This window comes from Pieris brassicae, chromosome 3 (assembly GCF_905147105.1).
Source record: "Pieris brassicae chromosome 3, ilPieBrab1.1, whole genome shotgun sequence".
Taxonomy (NCBI): domain Eukaryota; kingdom Metazoa; phylum Arthropoda; class Insecta; order Lepidoptera; family Pieridae; genus Pieris; species Pieris brassicae.
This window is the reverse complement of record NC_059667.1, coordinates 10,257,914-10,277,120: the sequence shown is the minus strand read 5'-3', so window position 1 is coordinate 10,277,120 and position 19,207 is coordinate 10,257,914. Positions and strand designations below refer to the sequence as shown.

The 19,207-nt window shown below is 31.1% G+C and overlaps 1 protein-coding gene across 7 annotated transcripts in view; it reads left to right on the top strand.

Moving 5' to 3' along the window:
* Positions 1-19,207, top strand: part of LOC123706671 (polypyrimidine tract-binding protein 2) — a 322,370-nt gene that overhangs the window by 278,374 nt on the left and 24,789 nt on the right. For 6 of the 7 annotated variants that reach the window (XM_045655987.1, XM_045655991.1, XM_045655989.1 and 3 more), the window contains 4 exons: positions 2,482-2,628; positions 6,999-7,145; positions 13,653-13,772; positions 15,609-15,735. In XM_045655987.1, the coding sequence (XP_045511943.1) occupies positions 2,482-2,628; positions 6,999-7,145; positions 13,653-13,772; positions 15,609-15,735 (541 nt within the window). The remainder of the gene's footprint in view (positions 1-2,481; positions 2,629-6,998; positions 7,146-13,652; positions 13,773-15,608; positions 15,736-19,207) is intronic. The other variant, XM_045655988.1, reaches the window with a different exon arrangement.

Here is a 19,207-nt window from a genome sequence, read left to right as displayed (position 1 = left end):
TTTAAGAAGGATATTTTGTAATATAGGTTGTTTATTTTTTATATTAAATACTGTAAGTTATGTTTACATCTGTATAATTTGTATCTTTCTTTGCCCTTTATTTTTAGAAGTAATTCGTCACATAAAACTTACGTCATTTAAAATTTTAACAAAGAATGGTGTAATATTTTAATTTATTTTTATAAGTTATCATTAGATAATAGAATGCTACGGAATAAGAGGTAATTCTTATAACTGGGTGAAAAGTTACCTTGAAAATAGAATACAATATGTGGAAATAACAAAGATTTGTAAACTAGAACAAAAAACCTATAGATCTAATTTTAAGAAAAATGAGTACGGCAGTATTTTGGCCCCACTACTTTTTCTAAGACATATAAATTACCTCCCAGATGCTATACACCAGAACTGTATTCTATATGCTGATGACACTACACTTATAATAAAAAATAAAAATGAACAAGATTAAAAAAAAAACAACTTAATTAAATCTCTAGACGACGCCATCAACTAGATGAATTCAAATAATCTACAAATAAAAATGACCAAAACTAACATAATCCATTCTCATCACCTACAACTCAAAAACACAAATAGACTTACAATACAAAAACAATTAATTAGAAATAATGAATGAGTGTGTATTTTTAGGTATAACGCTAGATAAATTTTGTAGTTGAAACACACATTGAAAAGTTACAGAACAAAATAGACAGTTTCGTTTTTGTGTTAAAACGACTAAGAGAAATTGTAAACCATGATACGGTATTCGCTGCTTATCGCATGATATAAACATATGCATATATGTTTCATCTATTATTAGATATGGAATTATAGTTTGGGGAAATTCAGTCGAAGTCAAAAGGGTATTTAAGACACAAAATATATAATACATTTCGTATTAGAGCAATTTGTGGAACAAACTGTCTTGATAGTTGCGTACCTTTATTTAAGAATTTATATTTATATTTTAGAAATGTCCTTATTCGTGCAGAGAAACATACATATTTTGAGTCGAATGTAGAAGTCGAAGTAAGAAGTAAACATGGGGAGAAATTGGCTGTGCCAAAAATCAATCTGGAACTTAAGAAAACACTTTGAAGCTATGTATTATAAGTTTATAATAATAATACATGGCTGCAATCCGTTAAAAAGTGTTTTCTTAATGTGTAAAAGCTATCTAAGAGACATTTAAAACACAATACAATCTGGAACTATTTAGGAAAAAAAGCTTTTGTATGGTTATTAATGTTTACATTAATAAAAATCGACTTGGTGTATTACTTATGGAAAATATGTATTACTCAATTAATAATTATTTGCGTGAGACACTGTAGTTGATATAAATGTAATTACATTTGATATGATATGTACGTTACAAATAATATAAGAATTGACCAATTCATATGACTAGTAATGTAAAATGTAAAACTCCTTTAAAGACAAATTTGCGCGTATGTGGCAGAATATGCGAACTTACTATTATACAACATTTTTGTACCATATATATTGCAATAAATTATTATTATTATAAGTTATATAAAATAAAAATCAATTTTACAAAGATATAGATAAAGAAATACAAAAAGTATGATCTTTATGAAGTAATAAATAGCACTCACTAAATACGATAAAACTGTTAACGTAGTCAATAAGTTATCGTAAGTCGTAGACAATTTGTCAAAAACTGACCAATTACCAAAACTATTTTGATTTAGGTCCTATGAGTAGACCATCTTACTATACATCAATTATTTTTCAATTTATAGTAAAATCTACTATTTCTTCAAATAATTAAATTAGATTCTATATAGGCTTATCTGCTATTTGTTACTTCGTTAATAACACAATAAACACCTACTCAATGACCAAGAACATCTCATAAATTCTCCCAAAAAATAATAAAGTACGTTTTTCCCATGAATGGCAAGTGAAGTGTCATACAAGGCTACATTATATTGGCGGGTCGGCGTAATCAAAAGGCTCTCCGGGGAACAATAGCGCCCACATCGGGCCGGACCGATAAGCCCCGGCAATTATACTACATCGACTTTTCAATTATCCAACCGACTCGTGAATACTAGGTTTATTTATGTATATTAGAGCGGTCATTTTGTTAAGCATTTAGACGTAACTCTCCATTAAACAATGTACGCCGATGGGACGTTTTGAAGATTAATACTTTTAATTTATGACTACAGATTGTACAAATGAACGTACGTATTTGTATTTCTAAATTCGTATGCATATTAAAACTTTAAGTAACCAAATGAAAAAGCTATAATAGAGACTCTGCGTCTGTCTAAAGACTGTTTATGGAAATAACTTGAACACTTTTGCTCCTATATATATTCCTTAAAATTACCAGAACTAACATAATATTTTGTTAATTACTCTTTATTCTTCATTTTACGTCAATTGTATTTTTTGCAAAACTACTACACAATGAATGTTTTTAATCTATTGTTTTTTTACTTTCAGGTAAAGTTGGAGCAAAATGTTGGAAAACCGTCCCGAGTTATACATATACGGAACATACCAAATGAAACGACAGAAGCGGAGATCATTCAATTGGGTCTGCCTTTTGGCCGAGTGACTAACGTATTGGTGCTCAAAGGAAAGAATCAGGTAAGATAAAGGTTTTCTTATTTTATTGTAGACCGTTTGTTTACATAGAGAATGTTGGTTTGCGTGTATAAGAGTAATGAAATCATTTATATATAAATAAAAAACACGATTAAGACTTCACAAAACTTAAAGGCATTATTAGTTCTGAATATTTAAAAACATAACGGTACAGAAAACATTATGATTAAACGTTTTACAAAACATTCTCTGAAGGTTAAAAATATCCGTAAGCATAAACATTACGACCTCATGGATATATAATCTATAAAATAAAATAAAAATTTGTTTTTGCATTACAATGTGTAAGATTTGGCAACCCTTTTAAGTAAAAAAAATACCTGTGTCAGGGTTATATAATATTATATATTTATAATGTAATTACATCTTATATCTTATTTATTATTGTTTTTGATTTTTCAACTGTTTTCAACACGCCTGAGTGCTTGAGTGAGTATGTGAAGTAAAGATACGATTTGAATAAAATGATAACTCCTACTTTTTATCACAAAATAGTATTTATAAATCAATATCGAATTACATCTCATAATTGAGATAAACCACTTAAATTGTTTAAGCATCCATCTCAACTAAACTAATAACGTATTACTTGACGAACTCGTACGTACGTAATCAGTTCAAATATATCGTTGCAGTTCCATATCAACTAACCCCACGACGCCTTAAGGCAACGCTTTGAGATGTAGAATCACGTAGAATTTACTAATAGCCTTTTCTTATTTTAATGATATGCTATTTATATGTTATGAGTTTAATATAAGTTACGCAATTAAAACGTGTACTATGTATACTATTGATTGAATTCACAATCAAAATAACTTTATTCATATAACATTTTAACACATTCATAAAACAAGTAAACTTATGAACGTCAGAAAAGAAGTTAAATTAATTGTAAATTTACATTTACTACCTATTACTAGTAAGATTCGGAAAGCCGAAAATTCAAAAGTAAAGTAAAGTGATCGATATATTCTTATATATTTTTTACCTTAAATATCCACAAAAGTATTTATTAAGAAACTATTAAGACTCTAAGAAAGAAATATGAGCTAAACAGCAAACTAAAAACTTATATTAATGAGTAGCCGTTATCTTTACAGCAACGACCCTAATATTTTCTAAAGTTCCGTGGATAATCCGAACAGAAGCAACTAGTTAGCAGTTTCAAAGTAGCCGTATCGAGCAGAAAACCAATAACTACAATTATTTACTGTAAGAGGATACGATCTCAAACTATTTTAAATGCAAAGTCTTGCCGATAACAGTCTTAATGAATTGTAATTTATTATTAAACAATAATTAGACGACTTGTGCCGCTTTGTGTCCGTTATCGCTACAATTATTCATTACAGGTCTAAACCTTATTATAATTTAATGTATTCGTATGCGTATAACAAACTAATAGGATATTTATAAGCCGGGCACAATATTCGTAGTCAAGTTGCACCTTTTATAAGACTCCAAATTATAGTAAGAAAATTAAAAGCTAATTAAGTTCCAAGTCAAAGGTGCTACGCTGCCTACACTTGCTACGCATCCGCTACAATCAATTGTAAAGTTTACAACGATTACCTTTTTATCGTTTTCATTATTATATATCATTACATAAAAACAAATGCATATAACAATAGTAAACCCTTATTTAATATATTAACTCGGCCATGTAGCTGCTCACAATGAAGCCTGCCCGGAAACACAACAAGTGGGTGACGCTTCTGCAAATAGGCCACACATTGTTGGCAGACCTACTTGTTTTCTATTCTTTGTCTCTTACAGTAGCACATTTACTGAATTTAAACACTTTTTTTAGTCGCTACAGCTGTCACATGAATCAAAATCGAAATAAATTCGGCGTAAGTGGTTTGTATTTTTTTGTAGCTCTTGAACTTCATGAAACATTTACCATCATATTTTTGACATTTTTAAAAATATTGACATAATTTATAAAGAGAAAAATTTACAAAGTTTTTAATTATTAACGCAACATTTATCTTTTCTAAATATATAAAATAAATAGCTAAGTAAGCTCAAACTCTTGTAAACTTTCAGAAAATTTAACTCCGTATTAGCAGACATTAGTAAAGTTTGTTTAGCGAAAGCGTTGGATCTTTCAATTGACTTTGAGATGGTAGTTAAGTAAATTGGAACTTTTTGGTCATATTTTTTTATCGTTTGAAATTCGAACGAGTTTGCAGGTTTTATAGCATGAGCGTAACTGTCTGTACCTATATGGAATTTACGAGCTGGTGCCGACAATTTAAAAATAACTTTACTGTCGAGAAATAAAATAAAAAACAAAATCTTATTACTCGCAAACAGTAAGACAGACGCTATGACAGTGTTATCCCATTTAATAAATAGCCCGTATGACATTCGCATAAATTGTACCGCGCGAGAAAACAATCTCCCACCTACAGTACAAAATATAAGTCAAATCCCCTTTTATGTACGGTCACAGCCTTCTCGCTTTTTGTTATACAATTTTCCCAACCTTTTCACTTCTTCGTTCGAGGTGCAACTTTTAAAAATCTCAAGTCAACGGATTTGCCGGGATTTAAATTTTAACATCTTCACTCGGAAAAGTGATTTTTATTTTCTATTTTCATCAAACGTTTCAAGCAATTTTCTTTTATGACTTCGTATGTCAAGAATGTGGCATACTCGTTTCACGCCATATTACCATTTTAGTTACTTCTATTCATATATCAGTAGACCTCACTAAAACTTGCCTATTTGTTTATCACATACAAAAATACCTGTACGCTATAATTACAAGTCAACAAAATATTACTTTAGCTACTCTCAGGCTTTCAATTACTCCTTGAAACGAACTTTGATGGATGATGAAAAGTATCATTGTTAATAGCAACCGGAGCCCAGTCGAGTTAAAAAGCCATCCATCGAGAGGTGGGCAAACATCGACGTGAGTGGACAATCGCCTCCACTCTCGGTGATTAAAACGAAGAGCAGTTGACACCATTTTACGGCTACTGTGCGTTCATTAATTTGTGTGCTATCATTTAGCTCGAAACTGTGCACGAATTAACGTGAATGCGATACTATTATTTGATGTTAGTGACTAAATTTTAGTTGATGTTATTTAAAGGTATTTATATTGATAAGTTTTAGAATTTGTGGTAATACAATCACTCTGTGATTGATGATGATGATGTGGTGATGAAGGTATCATTACACTATAGAGGCTTAAGTAGAGTGTTTATTTTAGGAAAGAATTATGGGTAGGTATGCTTATTTAGGAGATAAAGTTTCAATGATACAAAAAAATGTATCTGGTAAAGCGGAAGTTATATAAACAAACTACCCTCTGCAAAGACAGTGCTAAAATGTGTCGGTCGTTTCCAACCGCTATACATAGGTTTTAATTAGCAGCAGACAAATTCTATTTAATTTGCGGCTGACTGCACGGTCTGTTACTGGTGTATTTACCGGCCAGCTATGTTCAAATGCCAAAAGCAGAATCCTGCGGTTTTAAGCCGCGCTCCCCGTAAATGGGTGCTGGGAAATTCTCTCTATGAAATCAGGGAAATCATAACACATTTAGAAAATCACGCAGTACACGTGTGGCGGATCAGTCTTGTTGTCTGGTTGCCGAGTTCATGTATCCCCGACCCTGCTAGAGCCGATTAATTGCAGCCTACGGTGCTACATACAAAACCTCGTTAACGCTACGTTAACGCAACATTGTTTAGCAATATCTGGTGAAATCTAGCGCTGAAGGATATTCCAAAATTGTGTTATCAATTTTACTGCAATATTCCAAATGCATTTCACATAAAATCATTTTGTATATTTCGTTAAATATTCACGTGCCACGATAGACATCATGGAATTAGAAGGAATAAATATACGAACGACAAACTCGAAAGCGAGACCTCTCGACGCGTCATATTTCATTCCCATATATTACCCTCCCAACTCCGGTATATTCGATTAGATTAGGTGATAGTTGTCGTAGCTCGAGCTACCCAATTTATGTTCTTTCTATTGTACTTACCATTATTTATATGCTGCGATCTCATGAAATTGCACTGAAATTATTTCGTAATGCTTTCTACACTACAATTTCGTATTTTCTAATAAAATTTGTCAATTAAATCTATCATGCTACATATGTATAATTTGTATTTACAATTTTCATAACGTACAAAATTATTAAATAATAAATTAAAACTTTGGCAGTGTACCTTTACCTTTTTTTCTTTTCAAATAAATAATATTTACTATTGCAGTGCCAAAAAAACAATTAAAATTGTCTAAACACTAAACAAAACTACAACATTTCACGAACATTTTTGATATTTTAAAATGATTTAATTGTTTATTTCTAGGCATTCCTAGAGATGGCTGAGGAGATATCAGCTGTGGCCATGGTCGCTTACTTTGGAGGCTGCGTCGCACAACTGAGGGGTCGCGCTGTCTATGTACAGTTTTCAAATCACAAAGAGCTCAAAACCGACCAGACACATAGCAATGCGGTAAGTGTTTTAATATGTATATTATGCAATATTAATGCATCATCAATCAGGTAATATAATTGGTGACGACCAATGTTTTATATGGTAAACCCTTTATTAAAATACTTTGCTGTAGCGTAGATATTCTCAAAGGGTGCCTCAAAGCCTTAAGAATTACTTGGTTTGCAGAAAATTATTCACCAACGCCAACGTTGACTAAGCAAATCTCAAATAAAATACTTTCCTATCTTTCTTCTAAATACCTCCTTCGCTTAAACTTGCGAGTTTCAGAGTTAATTTGAAAAGCATACATTAGGTAATTGGTTCTCACATTAATTACGGTATACTTTTACACACACACCTTCCATCTTGTTTAATTACATTGTAATTTTTTTACTATTATTATTATTATTCATTATTGTTATTCTTTTTTTGCGTCTGAGGCACAAACACGTCTGCTCCACAGCATAATGCTGAGCCCGGGCCAGTTACTACCACACACACATTACACACTTAAAATAATTCCTTTTTCCTTTCCTTATTTTTTTGTTATTTCTCGTTTTGTTTATTTTTTTTAAATGTTTTGTTAGTAATAAATTTTTATAATAAGTTATATTAATTATTTCATCTTATCTCAATTCATTACATTGCGTTAGAATTCTAAAAACAAATTAAATAAATTGAATATGTCTGTAGATAAGTTAAAAATTATGAATAGTTATCTGCGGAATTGTTATAATCTTCGTTGCATTTAGATAACAATATTCACTGCCCGCATACATGTTAGGGTCCGTACGTTGCACAGATTTGATTGAGTTAGTGAACTACGAATGATGTATGGTTGCAGTGCCGAGAGCGAATTCATTGTTCGTTGAATGTTTCAACGTGGATTTTTGAAGAAATAAAAATTGCGATACAGCAAATCGACTAACAGACATCTCTTTAATTCATATGAAAGCACAATACAGTACAAATTGTAGCTATTTTCGTAACTTTTAAAAGGCTGTTTAGTTTAGAATTTATTTGATAATTAAAAGTTAAAAAAATATTATATACAGGCTTTAAAGTTCGTAATTATTATTTTACTGTTCTAACGGTAGAAGAATAATTAAAAAATGTATATATTAATTATTATAATCTATATTATCTTTAGATAATGTAATAGATAGCATAAGTACAGCTTTATGTTTTCTTTGTAAGGATTAAACACAAAGTCACTCAGAAATGAACTCGATTACTATTACAAAAAGTGTTTTTATGAAAAATATTAATCAAAATGCTCTTATTTACGTCCCCATAATTCTTCCTATTCAAAACGGAGTTGCACAAATCATAATTAGTACGTCCCGGAGACGATTAAGTTACGCTAAACATATTTCACTTTTTGTTTTTTTTGGTCTGAAATTAACGTCTTCCACCGTCTCAGGAACTGAAATTTACACTTAACCCTTTTAATGCTTGCGAGCAATTAATTTTATTTTACTACCCCACAGGCGAAGTTATAATTGGACTAAGTTTATACCATAATAAAAGTAGGAAACTAATAACGACGAAAGATAACGGGAACCTTGGTATCCTTTTAAGGGTTTCGTAAAGGGAATCAATAATTGTAATACAGCACCCCAATGTTGTATTAATCAAAACGGTTAATTAGTTTCGTTTATCCGCGTAACCTATTGAACACACCGTAAAATCACTTTACGGTTTATAATATCAAATTTAGAAATTAGAAATTAAATTTGATACTTCGAGCATTTTCGTTTTTAGTCTATGAAAGAAAATAGTTAATAAGTGTACAACTAATTGAAATAATTCATGCCATCGTAAATTCCGTTTGTTTAATTAGTTACAGACGGCGGTTTATCTAAATATATTATATATTTCCCTAATATATTTGTACGTGTGTATCTCGGGAGGCGCGTAACACTAAATTTATGTAAAAATGTATGATACAGAAAAAAAATCCTATGCACAGTAAAAAAATTATTATTAAAAAAACTTCTTGATGGAGGAAGCTAAGAACAGATCCAAATGGAAAGTTCAGGAGAAAACCTTTACCCAAAAGGTGGCCATACTGCAGAACACAAAGAAACTAAAATAACGGTAAGTAACGTAGATTGAGAGTAAAATAACAATACCAATTTGATAAGTATTTTTTTTAACCGTATGAAATTATTATTATTTTTATACTAATAATAAAGTTCCTTATAATATAATACTATAATAATAATAGTACAACAGACAGCGTTCTCACTAAGCGGTTTCGTCTAGGCAGCTTAAACTACAGAAATACACTATGGAGAAGTTCAAAAGTATGGCTGTTATTATTTTAAAAATAGAATGATTTCAGGACCTTCCTCAAATAGTATATTTCGAACAATTAAAGCTTAAAAATAAAAGCAACAATTCTAGTTACGCTTCCACACAATTTGCCTTCATTCTCTTTGAAATATGTATATTCATAGGCTTATGTGAGCGAAACATTAAGTGAACATCAATAAGCGGCTTTTAGACTCCAATAAACATACATTTGTAAGATGCCTTTTTCGTATTGATTTGTTGTAGCTATTAAGTCAGAATACGATCGTATTCTCGTAAGCAAAGGTGAGCGAAGGCAGTAAGTGAACTAGGTCTTGTGTATTAAACATAATAAAACATCGTTTATTTGCAAAGAAAGTACATTCAGATTGATTTATTATATACTCGCACAATCCGCCATATATGAAAATAGCCATGCAAATGTCATATTAATCATCACGATGTCACAATAATAAAAACAGTTAATTATAATTTTTGTCAATAATTAAGGTCTAAATAATCTCCAACGCTACAAAGGAACCCTCAAATTATGTTACAAATAAGTTTTATTGCTTCTCTTAACTGATGGTGTCATTGCAAGCTCCTAGGTTTAATGCCCAGGTGAACATCGTGGGCCTATCTTAGGGGCATGTCTGGCCTCGTTACCCTCTAATAGCAAAGAGGTCTTAGTGTTTTACCAGCCCCAGAATCCAGTGTCAAATCCGGCATCCGTGGACCTGCGATTCTATAAAAAAATCAATAGAATTTAAGTCTATTATAATTCTTAGTGAGAAAATTTGACTAAAAAGGCCTCTTAAAGTTTAAATTACTACATTTTATAAGTGTTAGTTAGAGTGTTACCTTCAAAAATCTTAACCATTTTGCTTAGGAAAAACTTTTAAAGAATTTAAAACTTAACGTGATATTCAAAAGAAAATACACTCAATTAAGACGTGTTTAATCATTTCATTGTCCAGAAGACACCAATGGCGCATCAGATTTCTGTATCTGTTAAATTTGTTTTTCTTAATAAGCAAGCTAGTAGGTAATCAGCCTTTTGGGCCTGAAACACGCCGTCAATTTTTAGGACGAGCGAATGTTAAGTCCGCAAAAGTGATTTCAACGCAGGGTTGAGAGGCGTATGCTTAAGGCTCTAGGACAACACTGCTCTATTACAATGTTACGTGTATTTTCCTGACGTTCCGACGGCTGACATGTATCTTTTAAAATTTAAATAATCATAAAAAAACAGTATCATTTATAAAGTCATGCTAAGATCACGGACAAGTTTACGAACGCGCCCTGTTGTTATTAAAAAAGATGCATTTATGTCAATACTTTGCATAAACAACAGACAATATTTGTCAACTAATGATATAATGTTTGATCTAATTGACGGTATTGTAAACAGGCGTCAGAGTAAACAGAATTGCTAATTAATGTGATGATTAAACTCAAAACGGATACAACTAGTCTGTCTATTTGCTTTCTATACGTATTAAAGGAGTTATTTAGCTATTTGATGTGACGAGGTAAGGGTCCTTAGTAGTGGTTTGTGTGTCACACATGGTGTGAATCATTATATAACTAAACGGTAGTATAACATATAAATTGAAAGTGATTATATTACGAAGAATACCTATGAACCAGTGAATACTCTTTAACTTCCGATTGGATGGTGAATTTATTTGAATACTTACTAAATAGTCACTCGTCGTCCATAATCTTAATGAACGACTCTAAGAAGTGATGTGTGACAACTTAAGTATAAGGATAATAACTTAACAAGCAAAAGTTTATTCTATATATTTTTAGTCAGTCTAAAACAAAAATTATTTTACATCTTCATTTTTTTCTGTCGCCGTATTTTGACGTGCTTCTGTCACCTCCTATATCCGACGTTATGACGTACAATTAAGACTCAACATTCGTTATATTCCCAATTATATTTGGAAATTGGTGAAATTCAAACAAATCCGCAAATCGTTGAATATAAACATAGTGCTAATCTTTATTTCAATTTATACTATTCCATTCAAAAGATTCATGAAAAATATTTACTTAAAATAAAATTCACATCAGTTTCAATAAGCACTGATGCATTTTTAGTGTAGCGAAGGCTTTGATCAATCATGCGATGCAAAAACGTTTTTGTGGTCGCTGAATAGAACTCTCCAATAGAAAGTTATTTTGTCGTCTGGCAGTAGCCGACTTGAGAGATTGCGTCCTCCGAATAAGTTCTCTTAAATAACCTCGAGTTTGGCACTACTTACAACGGGAAATAATTTACAGGAACTTCGCTCACAATTTTTTACCTTTGACAAATTTATAAGAACTTTAATATTCACTTGTCTATGCTCAATGCGTTTCAAAGAGGTTCTATAAAAATTGAATTCGTTTTTAAAACCTTAATGTTTTATCTATTTGCAGTAGATAATAAGATGAAACTTATATTGTTTTTTTAATTCCTGATGTGACCCTGATGTCCGTCGTTCCGTTCAGCTGCCCACTGAAGTATTTATTTCGATCCAGTACTATTAGGATCCTTCAAAAAAAGAGCTACGGCGGCGGTATCACTTAACATCAGGTGAGCCTTCTGCCCGCTTCCCCTGTTATATTAATAATAAAAGACTCGCTTGTTATTACTTAAAAATTATATCTGTTCAAATTGCACTTATGTTTTATTTAGTATATCTCTTCTCTCTAAGGACTTGAAGCCTTTTAGATACCTGAACACTTAGTATTTTTGTCTATTTTATAACATTTAAAATCGTTACCCAAGATATCTGACTCAAACAGGAAAGAAAAAAAAACGTTAAAGGGATAAAGGCAGGTTGAGTCAATGCGAATTTGTATCGAAGCCTTTGCCGTCGTTGGCAGGCTTACTATGACATGTTTAAAGCCTTATTTTTGTCTGGCCTGCGCCTGTCAGCCCCGGACACAAAGCCATGTGAAAATGTAAGATCAAAGTGTGCCCACCCGGTGACGTGTGTACTTTTTTGCGTTCGACGTGTTTACGTTTTAACACTTTAAAAGTCGCACCTGTTATTAACTTTATCCGATATTTCGAAACTGGATGTCATTCATATAATAGATCATATACATATATTAACTTCAATTTATAAAGCATTGCAAATGCCTAACTGTTACAAATCCGCTGTTTTGCTTAAGAAGAAGCTTTTGTAACTTTTATGTTTACCATAAGTATCATATATTTTAGAAAATATTCATTATAACATATACGGTATATATACTGTATAGCTTATACATTATGTATGATGTGGTGAACTTTAATAAATATATAAAAATACTTTATACAGATATTTACGCGTGACTAAAACTGTTAAATATTATATTATAAAGGACTTTGTTTTAGTGTAATTCTATATAATATCCTCAAAACAAACCCCTACTAGTCGCCGACGATACAAAATAAGTTTATAGGAATCTTTGTTAGGTGGGGTCAATGTTATCCTGTGCGACAAGGTGCGTGTTCGAGATAGCCCCATTCGTATTGCGTCTATTGTTGTAAGACTTACGACAGATTAGAGAGCACGTTTTCTTCTTACGTGACCGTAATGTCGCTATATAATTCCCAGTCTTGATTTCTTGCTCATTTCTTGTATGCCTTTTATGATACTGCGAGGTTGAAACCGCCTTGGTTCTATAAGTTCTTTCACCGCGTGAATTTTGTGTATTTAGTCAGGATCTTTTGAACAAGAACAATAATAATCATTGTTATCAGTCAACACGCATTCTTTTTGTAAATACTATACAAAAATAGATTGTATAATAGAACATATAGATTTATGTTCATACAGACAGGCGGCCGGGAGACTTCATTTTATATTATAAGGATAAAAAATCAGTATTGGATGACCGGATATTTTTATTCATATTTGCTTTAATTAAATTATTTTATTACATGTACGTGGAAATGCAGGCTTAGTCGGGATGATTTATTAATTTAAAATTCAAGTAAATATAACATTGTTTTAGTTAAATACCTTGCTATGATATTATTTCTCATTTGTGATTCACGCATAAATAGGTTGGATTTAACACATTTGCTCTTTTTAACATAATGCAAGAGAGAAAAGATACCATGACATACCTTTTAACTTGTAGCAAATAGTTAAATTTACTTAAAAGATATTTGTCCTATAGAAGTACCAAATAGTACTGTTAATACGATAACTGCAATTTTATTGGACAAAACTATTTTTTCAGTCGGCTTCAGCGCAGGCAGCTCTTCAAGCAGCGCAGGCCATTTCAAACACCGCCGGTGCTGCGTTAGTCGCAGGCGCAGGCACGGCTCTTCAGCCTGCGAATGGCGGCACTGAAATACAGGTATAAGACCGATATAATGTGTTGAATATAAAATTATAAATTTTCCCGACTTTTCCAGGCTACAATTGTGATAACGCGATAAAACATTCCTTTAAACATTCTTTTAAATAATAATTTAAATATAATTTCCATAAATATATTAAATTCCCTAATTCCACGTTTTGCTTTTTTTAACCGACTTCATAATAAGGTGGTTATGAATTTGACATGTATGTCAAACTCAAACTATACTATACTAAGTACACTTATGAACGTCATCAGAAAAGATATTAAATTGATTCTAAATTTAGATTTACCAATACGCAAGTCAAGGGCGTAGAGCTGGTAAGAAACTCTCCGCCATTCTTTTTAATCGCCAATTTTTGAGTCAGACAAATTGTTTTAAATGAAGCAAATCAATCCCAAGTATTTGGATCATTTAAATAAATCAAATTTATAAAAAGCTATATTGATTAATTTACGTTTAACGAGAGCTTTGAATTTATTCAGTGATAATACTCCTATTTCGTTTGGCAATTTGTTGTAAAAACGAATACAATTTTTATATAAGGAGTGGTTTATCTTCTGGCGCCTGATTGGTCATACAATAAGATTAGATCTGTTTCGAGTAGGAGATATTGTTAGAAATTAATAATATTGAAGTGTTTCAAAGCCCGCGCTTTTCGTAAGTGTATTATGATTAACCACCATTTTTTGTGGAACTAAAAAAATATATTGAGATATGGCTATCGAAATATTACTGAATGTAAGTATTTCATTATGTACAGGTAGGTAAATAATTACTTTTTCTTCAAGTTTCCAACCAATCTAGATTAATGTGTCAGATAGTCGGGAATAACTATTTTTTACTTTTTATTACACTTTAGATCATTGTAGTTAAGTTATTACAAAATATTATATAATTGATATACAATATGGTAGATAAAGGCATATTATTATATTATACATAATACAGTTAAAACAGACAAAAATTAACTATAAATAATGCTAATAATGGCACAATCAGACCTATTAAATCAATTATAATCATTAAATTATTTTAATGTCTACGTCAGTATATGAATTATAAACTTGAGCCTTTAAAATATGTAAATCTCAACAATTTAGAATATTCCATACTTTACAAATTAATGTATTGTGCATTTATGTATGACCAAATACGTATAATACATTAAGCTTAACCGAATGTTACCTAAGGGTGGTATAACACGAGACGAAGTGGGATTATCTATTTAGTACTTCGCCAAAGCAAAGCTGATTACGGGGACCATCTTTAATATTATAAGCTCGCTTCATAAATCACATTCTGGAATTATTATCTATTTACGTTTTCGTCTTAATTAAAATATAATTTTGATTATGAAATATGGTAAAATTCATTCAAATTATAAGCTCCATGTATCCTCTGAACTGGTGAGAAAACTATGCTTGATTATTAGTGTTCGATAGTATCTAAGGTATATTACGTGGTCCAATCACAATTAAACGCTTGGTTTAATATGTCTTTCTCTCAGATTTTTAATATCAGGATGTTGTTATAATATTGGGAGTTTTGCCTATATTTATGTATTTTTTATTACTACATATAAAATTTAAAAAAAAATATATCTATTTTCTAATAGTACAATTTTTTTTCGTATTTTTAAGCAAAGCATGCTTGTTTTATGACCTATTAATAAATAAACTGCCAGTTTGCGCCTGCTCTCATATCCTCCATGAAATATAATGAGAGAATAGGTGCACTTGCAACTTTGCGCATACGCATAACTGTAATCATAAATAAATTGCCAGATATTAACCGCCATGTAAAAAATATGGGTGTGTTTTTTTTTTCAGGGAGGGCCCAACACCGTGTTAAGAGTGATCATAGAACACATGCTGTACCCAATTGTGCTGGACGTGCTGTACTCCATCTTCCAGCGATATGGAAAAGTGCTCAAAATCGTTACATTCACTAAAAATAGTAAGTACTTTTGTATATTACTGAAATATTTCAATATTCATGTGTGTAACTTATATCGACATTCAAAGTTTTTGATTTTTAAACGTAAGAAGTATTATAAATAATAGAAATATTTGATTAAAAATAGCTACGTGTTTAAGTACTTAAAATAAGATTTTTATTGTATTTAGATCTTCTGAAAGTGCAACGTTGTTGCGATTGTCCGCTGCTCGCCTTCAAAGAAAATTAATGTTAGCTAAATTTTAAATGAAGGTTTTATTTGAGAAAGTATGCTTTGATAAAAACCTAAGCGCTTTCAAACACTAATAACAATGTCATAATGAAGAACAAAAAAACATTCAAATTTTATCATTCTTTCAACTATCATAACTACATTAAAGTATGGAATTATTTGTTTGTTACAAACGAAACCTATAGAAAAATCATGACAATTGATTAAAATATTTAGTATATCCTGATAGCCTAAACACAATTCTAAGATCCAAGGGCGCAATCCGTTTAAAATTTAAATCTCCCCCTCATGCATAACCTAAATAAATCCAGTACAGGAGGTAGGTACATATTTGATAAGCTTTGCCTACCTCTACCGCATTTCTAATTATAAATAAGCATATATATTTGTGACTTACTGATACTATATCTGGATAATTAAATTCCATATAATAGACATAATTGTATTCCCGTGTTCATAGCGGTTAATGTTTGTAGCGATTTTTCCTATATCGTAAAATTTCCAGTCGTTCTTAAATATTCCTCTCAATGTCGCTGACTTAATCAACAGTCAGTGTACCAGGCGCATAACCAAACTAGCTTGTTACGGAATCGCGGATTGTTTAAGTAATACATTTTTTAAACTCGTAAAAGAAAACTATGCATTAAAAAAACATAGTAAAAATGAAGTTGTCATAGAGAAAATCTACTTGTATTGAATAAGAGGCCTCCGAGAAAATGAGAGTTAAGAGCTCAAAAAATAACTATTAGGTTTGGTAAAAATCTTCTCTTTGTATACGTATTATAGTATATCATAGTTTTATTAGCTTTAATTTAGAAATGTTTTCACTACAAGTGTACTTCATAATTGTTTAGTAACTGAACACAAAAAGGGTTAATTCATTTGAAACTCCTTTAACTTTCGATACTAAAATTAATTATTCCTCGGGGCCAGGTAAACCAATTAACTAAGATTTTTGGTTCGGTTAATGTACCTGTAAAATCAACTTTATAATTTTAATTCCAATAAGTTTTTAGTAGGTCTGAGCTTACTAAATATTTTATGATATAATAAAAACAAAATAAGATAGAAAATTAATTAAAATCATAAGGTTTTCTTTAACGTGTATTAGAACGGACACATTTTATTGTCGAACACAATCGAAAGTTTTCTACTCTAAAATTGCTTACTTATTCCCTGAGATGAGACTTTTAGCAGGGCTATTCTGTAAAACTGTTACAATTTCTAATGATTGGCTCAGTAAATGGCTGGATTTGGCTGATCACGTTTCGTTAACAAAACCCAACTTCGATGATTTTAATGTTCGTAGCGCTGTTGCAAACTACGAGTTACGTAAGCCTGTACTGTAGTGCGTTAATCAAATTGAAATCAACCTGTAAGGGTTGTCAAAGGTCTGCTCGAGACGATGTTTGTTGACTTATTAATGAAATCGGAATCGTAATCAAAGTTACTGGCTTGAACATGCTGTTTCAGATTCTTCTAACAAAACATTAATTTATTACCCCAATTTCAAACAACAAAATTTATAATCTAATTTGTTCAGTAAACGACACGTCGCGAGATAACGCATGCAAAGTTATATCGGTTTCATCTACGCAAACTTCAGTAGGAATTTGCTATTATTTTATCGGAATCGATATGCGTCGCATTTGTTTAACATTACCACACTAAGATGGCCGAATATCTGAAACTTTGAAGCTGTGCAAATGTTTACAAATTTAAGTCTAAATCCTAAATCAAAATAATTACCTACCATTGTATAGTACAATCTTTAATAAAAAATCATCCAGATATTTTTTTTATAATCGCGTGTATGTAAATCATAGAAAAAATAATAAATTAGTTAGAATCGCGTAATTTACTAACATTTCTTTGGCAATATTATAAGATTTATACGTCAAAAGAGCGTTCTAATCGTGGCTTAGTTATAAGTGCTCATAACTCTACGGTATCGAGACACCTCCGCTAATGCAGAGTTTCCAATTTCCGAGCGACGCCGGCGACCCTTGCTCTTCCGAAACGGTTGTTTGCTTTTTTACCGCATTCGTCATTGTCCAATTGTATAAGCTTTGTCTGCGCTTCAACGTATTCTGAAGATGAATTCTATTTGAAATTGTACTTCAATGTGTATGTACTTATATCGAGTAATCTTTGAAACGACAGCAATACATTTTTTTCCGTATGAAATAAATTTTGTATGGGGTGTTTACGATTGTCAATGTAATATAATTATCAAATCAATGTAAACAAAATATTGTAAAAACTATTTTAAAAGAGTATAAAGTTTCTTGACAAAATTATTTTCCAAATGCAAGTACTTTTTGGAAGGGACAACAAAAGCCATTTTCTTTTTTAACATTTTTAACTTGTTATTTGACTTTCTACAGTGCGTTTAATAGGCCTAGTTGAAATAAACGATTTGACTAACGCATTTACTAAATTTTTCGTATTTATACGAAAACACTTTATAAAACTCATTTATATTTGATAATTACAAATGTTTGATTGACTTGAGACGTTTAAATTTCAATTCGTCAAACATATGCAATATTTGATTACCAAAATGTTTTTGAGTTTATTTAAGCGCCCGAAAATACTTAACTCAAACCATTTAGAAGTTACCAAATTTGGATTCATGGTGTTTCGGCTCGTTATTTCCCTAAGTTCTCCGAGTTTATCTAATGAATATTCTACAAGTTTTTATCATATTACAATTAATAAAGGCGTCAGACTCCGAAATCTGCTGCGAGTTTGAAGATGAATGTTTAATGATTGTTAGTGACTTACGTCGGGAGTCTTCCGATTTAATTATTGTAATATTCTTAGTGTTTGTTTTTAAGTTCATTACGAACCCTGTTCAGCTATTCAACGAGAAATGTTTGGTATGGAAGCCGATAAACCCTACGTTTAAAAACATCTATCAAACAACTACTTGACAAAATTTCTTGACTAAATCAAAACATTATTGCGACGTACGGAAGATAGTATATTGTGTTGTATCTATACTTAGAATTGCAAATGAATCGCATTATCGCTAATTCTTTATTATCTTTATTTTTTATTGATAAAATAAATTATAACTTACTGACATACGACTTGGCGTTGTAGTTTGAACCTTAAAAGGTCAGATATGAGACAAAGACTTCTTTAGTACGTTGCATAACTCTCGTAAAAATTAAATAAACAGCTATACAAATTCAACATATATTACAAATTCTCTATGAACCATGCCTCTATTGC